At 38.9% G+C, this 13051-nt stretch overlaps 1 protein-coding gene across 1 annotated transcript in view; it reads left to right on the plus strand.

Annotated features, from left to right (window-relative positions):
- The window catches only part of Il31ra (interleukin 31 receptor A), a 59949-nt gene that overhangs the window by 24101 nt on the left and 22797 nt on the right, over positions 1-13051 (plus strand). The window contains exons 5-7 of the mRNA XM_013073505.3: positions 2749-2899; positions 7510-7589; positions 9823-10036. Of these exons, the coding sequence (XP_012928959.3) occupies positions 2749-2899; positions 7510-7589; positions 9823-10036 (445 nt within the window). The remainder of the gene's footprint in view (positions 1-2748; positions 2900-7509; positions 7590-9822; positions 10037-13051) is intronic.

Raw genomic sequence — 13051 nt, forward strand, 5'->3', positions numbered from 1 at the left:
GCTTCCTTTCTTTTTATTTTTTATTAAATTCTTTTATTGGTACATTGTAGGTATACAACACAATTACATTTCTCATTGGGAATTGTACCTTTACATGATGCATCTTGGTTCTTATTTTTTCCCCATTCCTAGCCCTCCCTTCATGCCCTCCACCCTTCCCTATTTACAAAGACTTTATTTCCATTTTTTCCATTTCTCAGCATTTTTCCTTTCCCTTCTTTCCTTTCCTCTCCCCCTCCCACTACCCCTACCCCTTTGGACCTTTTCTTCCTATTTTGCAATATCAATTATTCATTCTAATCATTGGTACATTTTAGGTATACAATATAATGACATTCATCATTGGAAATTTGCACCTTTACATAGTCTCTCTTGGTTCTTGTTTTTCACCCTTGCCCAGCCCTCCCTTCAACCCCTCCATTCCTCCCTATTTACAAAGATTTTGTTCCTGTTTTTCCATTTTCTCATATTAATCCCATTCCCTTCTATCCTTTCCCCTAGTCCTCTCACTTCCTTCCCCTTTGCCCCTTTTCTTCCTATTTCACATTACCTATTATACATTTTAGTCCTTATTTACACTTTTACTTTCTCACACCAGAGAAACTGTTAGGTATTTATACATGTGTGTCCTGTTTATTTCACTTAAGAGTATCGCCTCAATGTGCATCCACTTAGCTATAAATGTCTCTAATTTCTCATTTTTTATGGCTGAGTAGTACTCCATTTTATAAAAAAAACACATTTTCTTTATCCAGTCTCCAGTTGATGGGCATTTGGGCTGTTTCCAAGTTTTAGCTATCACAAACTGTGCTGCTATGAACATGGGTGCACATATATCACTGTGGTATGATTCTTTTAATTCTTTGGGGAAGATCCCCAGCAGTGGAATAGCGGGTACCTAGCTTCCTTTCTAAGCCAGCTCTAAAACTGTTCTCCCAGAACCTGATGAGGTAACATTAGAAGCACTAATTTGTGATTTGGGAAATCCTAGAGCAGTCCCCAGCATAGCACAAGCTTGTCTTCTTTCCTAGCATAAGTCATGGTCTCAGACTGTTTTGAGATTGCTTTAGGCTTTGCACCAAAACTTCTGACTCATCTCTTAAGACAAATACTTGTGATGAATTAGGATTTGGCATAGAACATAGATTGCCAGAAAGAAACCTGATGGAGCTAATTAGTGTCTTGGTAGTATTATAGTGCCTTTGTTGAGATCGGGAATTTTTTTTAAAGTGCATATTAGCTATACAGACCAGTGGGTTTCATTTTGGCATATATATACATACATACAACACACTTTGACCATTCTCCCTCTCCTCTTCCCCATTATCATCTTTCCCCTTTCCTCCCCTTCCCCAGTTCCCTTCCTTTTCTTTAATAGTCTCTCTTAATGAGGAAGTTTTAAATCTAAGCCTGTATACAAAGGATCAGTTGATCCTGGGCCCTGTGAGGCTAACAGTATGTAGACTAGACAGAAAGTCAAGATTAAAGGAACTTTAAAGCCAAATTATTTGAATGACTGAATAGCTTGTGTTGGCTTTTCTGAGACTGGGGTGGGAACAACAGGCATATGTGGCTATATTAGGCAGAGTTTCTGAGCATGAGCATGATGAGACCCACTAAGCCACCCAAGCATGGAGGGTAAGAACAAAGCAGGAAGAAAAATTAGGAAGACTTTATTAAAAGATTATGTATTCTTAAAGCATGAAAAATAAAGGGAAGTATTGTTAGGCTTCCTTCCTCTTGTTGTATTGATTAGTAATATTTTTATTATAAATTACATATGGAAGGCATTGTGTGGTTGGGCCTCTCCTAAGGGTCTCAGTCCTAGTCCAACTGGGTCCAATAACTAATGATAGTTTGTCCTAAGTTTTGCTCCCACTAGTTTTCTGCCACAGCATCTCCTGTTTGGAAGAGGATGCTCAGGGAATCTGGGCTTCAGCTGCAAAACTGTCATTAGATCCTATCTTCTTGCTCTGCCTCCATCACACTAAGCTGGGAGTTCAGAAATGTCCCTCTGCTTCTGGGACGCACAGCTTTCTGTCACAGACACACTTTCTCCTTTTGCTCAATTTCTTTTAGGTCCAGGACCTATAATTACTTCTTTTCACAGCTGTTATATACATCTATATCAGGACTTCCTTCTTTTGCAGGGGTCTGTGGGACTATACTGTGTGCTTATTAACAAAATGGGCATCCTGTTAGGAAAGTGATTTTTATTAATCAACTCAATGTAAGTTTCATAAACCAACAGCTAAACATTTTAATTGTAGTAATAATTGTGCTTAGAAATTAATAGCTAAAGTTTTAGTTCCACTGAAGAGCTGGATGTAGAAAAGACTTTAGGAGATTCAAAAAACTAATGAGAAACTAATGAGATTTTACTAATGAGAAACTGAAATTGAGAGAAAACTGATTTATACACCTTTCTTCTTCCCTGGGGCTGTGACTTGCATCTTCCAGAATGGCATGCAACCTGCTCAGAAAAAGGAATAATCTCTCCTCCAATAGCTTTGAGACAGAAAGTGTGCAGAGAGGTGGTGGTTTATGGTATGATTTACACCTATTTAGGTACAAATTCTCATATTTAAGCACATGTGGAGATTTATTTATGAAGATGCTGTATTTTAAAATTTGAGATACACTGTTACTAGTTCTTGAAAAGGAAGCAAGCTTTGAGATGTAAAGAGGGAAAATGGAAAGATACGATGTACTGTCTCCATTTCAGCTCAAGATTTTTCTGTCTTGTAGATGGAAGTCAACTTCAGTGATGTTGAGGTCTACAACCTCACAGGGCTGCAGGCTTCTACTGAATATGTCATTGCTCTGCGTTGTAAAACCAACAAGTCAAGAATTTGGAGTGACTGGAGCCAAGAGAAAACGGGAATGACAGAGGAGGAAGGCAAGCTGCTCCCTGTAATTCCTTGTCTGCTTCCTGTGGATAGGGCTGCCCCCACCTAGATCTGATGGATTTTGTCATGTTCCAAGCTTGGGAATCATGTAATTCCACAATCCCAGAGCCTGGAGAATCTGCATGTTCCCTCTCACGGTGCCCACTGACCCCTGGGAAGGAACTATGTTCCTTTGACTAGTGTTTGTTACCTTAGTGGGTTTGCCCCAAAGTATTTTCAATACTCTTCTGAGGTTCTTACACTCCACACGAAATGGTAGCGTAGCATTTAAAGCAATCTTATGATAAGTTCAAATTATATGTCGTAAACCCTGAAACTACTAAAAATATAAACATATAACTAATGAAAGAAAAAAAGGCCACATCTTTAATGACAACAAGAGAAGGAAAGAGACAGAGATTACACATAATAAAGTCCCATACTGGTCTCAGGTAACATCTGGGGTCAACTTCTGTGCTCCTGGTCCAAAAATTTATTCCTCTGGCTCCTGCTTGATTTTCCCATGAGACCAAGTTGGTATTAAGTGATGTTTGGCACGTTCACCCTTATTATCAGATTCTAGAATCAATTTGATGCCTTCTGAATTTTGTATTCCCCACTAGAGATGTTTGTACTTCGTTTGAACTTCCCATAGGGGGATATAGTTTCAGAACAGGGATTCAGGCAGCAGATGAGGAATTGGGCTAGACAGCTGTGAAGACCCTCCTCAGCCTGAGATTCTTCTGTGCCATGTGTAGTCATGTGGGGAAGGTCACAGAAAATCCAAAATCATCATGTGCTGAAGTGCCTAGAATTGTGCCTGACATATGCAAGGGATATATAAATTTTGAAGAACTAAAAATGCATAGGAAAACAGTTAAGATATAGATCGAATGTAAACTTTGGATTAAAGTTATATACAGTTGAACCACATTGAGATTCTATAGACACTGTCTCTAAGTGCCCAATCAGTTACAAATTTAATAGTTTACAAATATCAAACAACACATTAATTGCACAGGAAAAATGTCCCAATAGTTATAATCTATTGGAATGGTCAGTTAGTATTGTCTATGTCTTAGCGGAGCCCTTTAAAAATATTAGAAGAAACCCATGTAATACCATTGAGCAAGCTGTCCCCTTCCTCTGCTACACATTAGCAGGAATTTGGCGATGAAGCACTACTTCAGGTGAGACGGTTATTTTGTCCAGCTCTTCTCCCTGTCACTGTCACTCTTCTTTGCTGGAGATTTTATGGCTCAGAGTTTGTAGCATGGCTAGCCCTTCACTGTCCAGGTACTCTCTGATGTCAGCTTCCTCAATTGGTTTTTCTGTCAGAAACAAGATTTACTATTTCATCTGATTCATTCAGCTAGGCTGGGGAAGATTAATTAGCAAAAACACTAGTATCTGATGTTCTCTGTGCCACTTGCTAATTCAATTGAATCAACACTTATCAAAGTCACCACAATAGAAATGTCTTTTGTTTTTCTTCATCCCCCCCCCCCCCCCGAATCCCAGAGGAAGTTGATAAAAACACACACCCAGGTGTGATCCCCGCACTTGGGAGGCTGAGGCAGGAGGATTGCTGTGAGTTCAAGGCCAGCCTAGACTACATAGTCTCAGACCATACTACCTGGTCTCAAAAAACAAAACAAAACAAAACAATGCAAAACAAAAAAACTCACACCTTAACTCCCCTAGAAAAACCCAATTTCTAATTTTCCAATTTGTGAACTGTTTTTCCTTATTTCACAAAGAAATGTTAGTTGCTTAATATATACCACTTCAAATCTTTCTAACTATTTGAAAAATTCTAAGTTAAATATGAAGTACTACCTATTTTCTTTTGGATTTCAACATATGATGATGGCTACTTACCTATATTTAAGTTTTTAAATATCTCTCTATATATAATTTGATTAAAATTCTGGGTTTGTTATTTAAAAGCTTATGATATTTGGCAATTGCTTAATTTCTCTATGCTTCAGAAGTGGGAATTGCTATATCTATTTATAGGGTTGTGGGGATTAAATGAGATAATTCAGGTAAAATGCTTAGAGTGATTTATTATTATTATTATTATTATTATTATTATTATTGTGTTTGGTCTTTGGCAAGATTGCCAGTATATTTCTGATTAATGATAGTTGTGGGAATACTTACATTGTGATAGAAACAGTACAGCATGAGATTGTTACTATATCCATGCTACTATATCAGCCTAGATAATTGACACATTTGAATACATAGATATTTTGGCTGACTCAGAAAATTTTAATTTTATGTTTTTTTTCAAATAGAGGCTTATTATTTTGGTTAAATTGTAAACCCATCATCCATTCGTGGTCAAAGGAAAATTGTCCATAATAATTTTAGAAGATTTACATGCTAGACAGGCAACTATTGTACTAAAAGCTGCATCTGTTGGGAAGTCTGTATTGCAGAGACTGGATCATATTGTAGGCAATAATGGCCTTAATTAAAGAAGAAAATGCCCAATTAAACTAAGTCATTATTGCTGTCTACTAAAATGAATTGGCTGCCATGAGGAGAAATCTAAGGAGAACATTACTCATATTTCTAATCAGGTATCTAGAATGATTGATTAATAATCAGTTTAATTTTGCCCATATTTATCCTTGAGATGAGTATGTAAGACTGAATTTTAACGATTACTTTGTCTTTAAATTTTTTTTTATTATCCCTGAGTTTGACTCCCTATGTGACTGGAACAGAGCTTCTGCAAGTTTAAGAGTCCCTCCGCTTCTGGGGGTTACTTTGAAGGTCTAATGACTGTGTAGCCTTGTGCTAAGGCTGTCTGTGAGAGGAGCTGTGTCTCTGCTTACATGTAGACAGGCTGAAACTAGCCTATTGTGCCCTTTCTGAGAAAGGTGAGTACTGGCTGTTGGGAAATCAGAAAATTCCTGGCAGAGCCTTTAAGATAATACCTTAGTGGAATTTAGATGAAGTCATGTGTAAAGTCTAAACCACACCAATGTTCTCATAAGTAGTTGAAATGAAATTAGAATGGATCTCATTGGGACACTGGGTTTTAACAGCCAGAACATGTTAGTCACACTGACTTCTGTGAAAGTGGTTAAACAAGTTACTGACTTAATTACCCTTTGGTATACTTTTCTGCATTTTAAAGTTATCTTTACTGGAGCTCAGTCATTTCATTTGAAGATACCCAATCACCTAAAGTTAAAAAAGATCCCTAAAGACGAGCTTTCAGTACTAACATGGTTCAGATCTTGGTCTTAGTGATGGGCTCATTCTTTGTAGACCTAATTATGTGTCCCCAGCCATGTGACTTCTTCAGGAAGGGATTCAGAGAGCAATAATTTCATCTCTTCAGCTAAGGACCTTCCCTTTCTTCTGCAAATCCCAAGCTGCTATCCTTCTGGTCAGTTCTTTAGAGCACTCTGCTTTCCTCCCCTGGCTAAAGGGTATGGGTCATACTTTAAGCAGCATTTTGACATTTCAGGGGCATGTCAGAGCACTGACCTATAAATTGTCAGGGATCCATTCCATGTCAAACTTTTATTATTATTATTTTTTGAGACAGAGTCTCACTATGTAGCTCAGGCTGGCCTTGAACTCAGGGCAATCGTGCCTCAGTCTCCTGAGTGCTGGGATTACAGATGTGCACTGCCGTGCCTGGCCATCCATGCCAAAACTTTTTTTGAGACGAATTTGAGAGAAATAGTCCAGGAAACAAATGAAATATAATTTTCATGTTTTTGTAAATTTTATCCCTGTATGGTTAGACTATCAGAACCTTGAACTATGAGGTCTTTGACTATCTTTTTTTACTGAAAAAAATAGAGTCTTAATTTATGCCCTTGCATTTTATGGAAGACAGTTTTAATGTGTAAGAAACTTACATATGTAATATTCCTACGCTTTTGCTCACTGGAGACTGTAGACATTAGTCTTTATGTTACTCTGTATCCTTTTTGAGAGGAATCCCATGATAAAATCCATTTATGAATTCATTCTCTGTAGCCAGAAAATAATTGCCTATTCATATGAATTTCTATGTTTCCTTTTTATCAAGCCATGAGAAGTATGCAACAATATGATTCTTTTTTTACTTTTCCTGCTGGCAAGAGCAGCATTAGATTTAGAGCTCAGGAAGGGGCCTAATGAAGATTATTTCCCTGATCTTTTCCTATTTATTTTTTATTACATTGTAAGTATGCAATTTTATCCTTTTTGGAAGTAGATATAGTATAAATTTTATATACATACATCTCCTTATAAGTAATCTGTCATTCCCACCTTGTATGTATTATGTATTATATCTTGGAGGACATATTATTCACGTTTCCATCCAGATTTGGGTACTACATGAGATCTATTATACTTTTTTTAGACCTTACATTAAGTCATCAGACCCAAGGGAAGTTTTTAACTTTGGTTGATTCCAGTGCTTTGACCATAAAATGAAGACCTCATTGGTCATTACAAGGCTGCCATTACTCCACTCTCCCTTCCTCCTGCTGGCTTCCTCAAGCATATCCTTCTCAGGTGCATTTTCTAAACAGGTAGGTAGCCCAGATAACTTCCCCATCTCTTTTTTTCTGAGTTGACTTCTCACTTGTACTCCTTTTAGTTCCACATGTCCTGGATCTGTGGCGCATTTTGAGACCAGTTGAAGAGGATGGAAGAAGGCCAGTGCGGTTGCTGTGGAAGGTGACTTCCCTTTGGGTTATTTCCTTATTTATTTCCTTTTGTAAAAAACCTGGGGCTGTCACCTCTCTAAATACTGCAATTCCTGAAACTGAACCTCCTGAACTTCATTCCTGAGAGGGCTTTATGGTGCCTCTGATCTCACTATGGTTGCCCAGCTTGGGAAGGCCCCATAGGTCATCTTATAGATGGCTGGAATGTACTGATACCCCATGATCCCTCCCTTTTATCTAACATTAACATTTTGGGCAGTTACAACGTGTAAATGTAAGAGGCATCATGGCCTTCTGCAGGAAGCCACTCCTGGATGGCCTCCACTGGAACGCGAGGTAAGACTGAGAGCACCAACTGTGTCCTCAGGCAACAGATCTTGGTCATTGTCAACATGTGTCTCTTTGAGTGCTGACATGATGAGGTACACAAGCAGAGAGGGACCAAATGGTCTTTTGTAGTGTGGAAGTCTGAGAGTGAGGGAAAGGTAGATGCAACAGGGAAAAGGAGAAAAAAGGAGGTGACAGGAGAAGAAAGAAAGCCACAGAAAAGGAAGGGAAGTAATTCAACAGGAAAAGAAAAGGACAAATAGAAAAAAAAGGGCAGGGAATGGGAGAGAAAAGATAGGAAGTTGAGGGTTAAAAAAAAGGTAGAGAAGAGTGAGATATCAAAACTTTTTCATATGTCCCCAGAATTCTCAGGAAATACTCATTATGTTATTTCATACTTGCTAAAGTTCAGGCAAGGTAAAATACCTTTAAAAATAGAGGAATCACCCTGGTTTTCCAAATCATATCCCAATCCCAGTTACTTCAGGGCTGGAGCATCCCCTGCTTTTGTCACTCTCCCTCAACATCCTCAGGGCTGGGGGACACTCTCAGGTTTCAGAGGCCACAGACAAGGGACAGCATAACATGGTGTTGGGAAATCTTTGAAAACCAATCCCAGATGTTGTGATTTCTTTCTCATTTATCAAGTATAGAAACAGATAACTCTGTACACATTGAAAGTAAACAATGACACATACCCACATGTTATCTTAGCTACATAGGAGTGCGTAAGGGTCAAGTAGACCAGCCTGTGAAGTAGATGAGATGGGCTACAGTGCCTCATTCAGTCTGTTTCACCTGGGAATTGTTCCTTCCTTCGCCTCAAGAGGAGCGTTTTCTAAGAATTTGAGTTGCCTAATAAAGTATGTACTAAAATATGTACTCTCAGATTAGATAGTTTTAATGGTTGCATGTGTCTGTGAATATCCTTTAAAACCACTGAATTGTACACTTTCTAACAGCGAATTTTGTAGAATGTACATTGTATCTCAGTAAAACTGTTATTTTAAGAAGATAGTGGATTGTCTTGTGAGATAAAGGACCATAGTCATTAGGAAGATTCTAGCTAGTCTTTTAGGCTGTGTTCTGTGTAGAGGAAATTCTTACACTGGCAAGACAAAGGGCCAGAGAAACTTCTAATACCCTGCCTGAGTCACAGATTGAGTCATTTTGTGCCATCTGTGTTTTAAATCAATGACAGAAACTGAAAAACTGGGAAACTTTATAATTCCTGAGAAAACTCAGCATCTTGACTCCTACGTAAAACAGCTGGTTAGTAGGTCCAAGTTCAAGGCTGAAAATAAGAATTTGGCTTAGAGCCCCTGGGATTGCACTTTAGGTTTCTCTCCAAAGATTTGGGACTGTCAGGGCACCTGAATGTTTTAGTCCTCTTAGCTGGATGCCTGGCTGGGGGCTGGTCCAGGGAAGTGGGCTCTCTCCTTAGAGGGAGAGGTATGGACATAAAAGACAAGGGCATGAGTACTCTCTGGTTTTTGGAGGCTTCCAGGTGAGAGATGACCAAAGATCAGACCAGAATTAAGACTGGCTCATAGGAAATGCCTTGACTTTTTAGCTTTTACCCTTCTGCCCTTCTGTGCTAGAGTAAAGATACAGCCAGAAGAAATGGCGATGGCTTGTTTACATGGCTCAGGTATACTCCAAAGTTAGCCCCATGAAATTGAACTTATATTAGGGGTTGATACCAAGATACCATTTAGTATATTCCCCTTCTGGCACTCAAGGGGTTCATATCACAGCATGAGTACGTTATTCATCCTTGACGGATACATACATGATTGTAGTTTAGCATCTAATAGCTAACATTACCCACCCTCACTCTCCATTCCACTTCTCACTGTCTGAATGTCTTTTTTATTTTTGGTGTTGCAAATAAATTTTGTTTCCTTTGGGTTCAGAAGGCAAAAGGAGCCCCAGTTCTGGAGAAAACACTTGGCTACAACATTTGGTACTTTCCAGAAAACAACACTAATGTCACAGAGATGAGGACTACTAACCAGACACTTGACCTGTGTCTCAGAGGCGAGACCTATAGGGTGTCTGTGATTTCATATAATTCTCTTGGGAACTCTATACCAGTTACCCTGAGGATTCCAGATATTCATGAGAAGGGTAAGTGAGCATAAGTTTCTTACTTGGATGCCTGGTCCTGTCCAATTCTTCAAGGAGCAGTTGTTGTCTTCTTAATGATAATTATTTCTCTTAAGTCAAAATGAAAAGAAAGCAAAGACTTTTTAGGTTGTGATGGAGAAAACAGAATCTACTGGTAACTAATAAGCCCCTTGAAATAAAGTTCCTTTAGAACATAGCCTGTAATAAATATTAGAGGCTTTATATATTCTTAGAGTGCATAATCATAAGCCTAAAGGCTTTACATGTGGCTTATGTTTGCTCCAGTCTAGGTGGATGAAAGCTAGGTGGAGCCATATGAAAAGGGCCATATTTGAAACTTTTTTCCTCAGTGCCCAAAGCCTCTCTTGAATCTTCCTTGTAGATGGGATCAACTATGGCCCCAGCGGTGGCTTAATGCTCATTTCCTGTTTTCTCCCAATTTCCCCCTTCTGTTTAACTACCAATATATTGCTCATTATACTTTTTGTTTTGAGACAGGCTCTCACTATGTAGTTCAGGCTGGCCTTCAACTCACTATGTAACCCAGGCTGACCTCAAACTCTTGGTGATCCTCCTGCCTCAGCTCCTGAGTGCTGGGATTACAGGTGTGTGCCACCATGCCCAGCTGTTCATTATACTTTTGATAAGTAATTTTGAACATCTTTTAAAAATTTTAAATGAATTTTATCGGTACATTTTAGGTATACAATATAATGACATTCATCATTGGAAATTTGTACCTTTACATAATTTCTCTTCGTTCTTATTTTTTCCCCATTCCCCTGCCCTCCCTTCAACCCCTGCAACCCTCCCTATTTACAAAGACTTTGTTTCTATTTTTTCATTTTCTCATATTAATTTCATTCCCTTCTATCTTTTCCCCTACCCCTCTCATTTCCCCTTCCCCTTTGCCCCTTTTCTTCCTATTTCACATTATCTATTATACCTTTTAGTCCTTATTTACACTTTCAGTTTCTCACACCAGAGCAACTATTTGGTATTTATACATGTGTGTTCTATTTATTTCACTTAAGAGTATGGCCTCAATGTGCATCCGTTTAGCTATAATTGTCTCTAATTTCTCATTTTTATGGCTGAGTAGTACTCCATTTTATTTAAAAAATCCCACATTTTCTTTATCCAGTCTCCAGTTGATGGGCAATTGGGCTGCTTCCAAGCTTTAGCTATTATGAATTGTGCTGCTATGAACATGGGTACACATATATCACTGTGGTATGATTCTTTTAATTCTTTGGGGAAGATCCCCAGCAGGGGAATAGCTGGGTCAAATGGGACTTCCAATCCTAGTTCTTTGAGGTATCTCCATACTGATTTCCACAGTGGTTTCACCAGTCTACACTCCCACCAGCAATGGAAAAGGGTTCCTTTCTGCCCACATCCCCGCCAGCATTTGTTATTGGTTGATGTCTTAATAGCAGCCATTCTTTCTGGGGTGAGGTGGAATCTCAGCATTATTTTCATCTGCCTCTCTTGAATGAGCAGTGATGTTGAACATTTTTTCATATATTTATTTGCTGCTTTTACTTCTGTTTCTGAGAAATGTCTGTTCTTTTCAGATGCCCATTTTTGAATTGGGTCTTTGAATTTGGGAGGTCTGATTTTTTTAAGTTCTTTATAGATTCTAGAGAATAGACCTTTGCCTGAGGAACAGCAGGTGAAGATTTTTTCCCACATTGTGGGTTGTTTCTTCACACTGTTGGTAGTTTCTCTTGCTGTGCACAAGCTTTTTAATAAGAAGAGATCCTACTTGTTGATTGTTTGTGCTAGTTCATGGGCAACTGAGGTTTTGTTCATAAAATCCTTTCCTACACCAATGTCTTCAGGAGTTCTCCCTAACCTCTGTTCCAGCCGATTCAGTGTTTCTGTTTTAATATTTAGATCTTTAATCCATTTCAATTTTAGTTAGTGCATGGTGAGAGATATAGGTCTAGTTTTAATCTGTGGCAAGTTGAAACCCAATTTTTCCAGCGCCATTTATTAAAGAGGCTATCTTTCCTCCAGTGAGGGTGTTTGGCTCCTTTGTCGAAGATGAGGTGTCTGTGTCTGGAGTTGTCAATGGAGTTTTTAATGTCCTGGAAATCTGTTTGCACCTGTTTTATGGATTCCATTTGTTTCCTATGTTGGGATTCCATCATGTTCCTCAGCTCCTCTATTTTTTTTTAATCTGTGTCCTCTCTAGATTTATTAATTATGTCTTGCACTACGGGCACAATCTCTGCTGTTATCTGAGAAATTATATCTGATTTCATTTTTTCCAGGTCCTCTTTTGTTGCCAGTTCAGGGAGTCCAGGTGTTTGAGTATCAGAGTTCCATCTCTGTTTCCCTTTGTGGTTGCTTTAGGTGATCTGGAAGTCTGGTTTTGAGATTTGTTTACATGTCTTCTCATTTCAATGGGGATGTGTGTGTGTGTGTGTGTGTGTGTGTGCGCGCTCCTGGTGCCCTGGCTCACCTCCTCAGTGCTGAGGGCAGTGGTATGGCACCTTGGAAGGCTCTCAAACTGAATATTTTGCCACCAAAGCTCATTGATCTTTCTGCTACAAATGATGTTAAAGAAAATCTTTCTCCTCCTAGTTGCTTGTCCTGCAGCCAGCTGGGCCAGCCATGGCTTCAGCCGTTGGTCCTGGGTACGTACCTTTCACCTCTGCTCCACTGTTCTGCCAGTCATTTCCACAGCCTCTTCTCAATATTATCTCCTTCCAGAGTTCTTGTCACTCTGTCTCATTATCTTCATTCTTTTCTTCACAGCATTTATATGCTATCTAAAAATCATCTCTTTTGTTTACATGCTTACTGTGTGCCTTTCTTTCTGTAGAAGGTAAGCACTGTTAGGCAAGAGACATTGTTCCACTTGGCCATACTATCTCTAGCCTAGAACACTGGCAAGGCACTCAGCAATTTTTTACATCTTAATGCTCCCAGGCAAACTCATATTTTATATCCTGTTTTGGAATATAACACCTTCTTTGATTCTTCTTCAAGAATTGCAAGCAATAG

Source organism: Heterocephalus glaber, unplaced genomic scaffold, assembly GCF_053883595.1.
Source record: "Heterocephalus glaber isolate CG9 unplaced genomic scaffold, H.glaber_assembly_v1.0 deba00001538, whole genome shotgun sequence".
Taxonomy (NCBI): Eukaryota; Metazoa; Chordata; class Mammalia; order Rodentia; family Bathyergidae; genus Heterocephalus; species Heterocephalus glaber.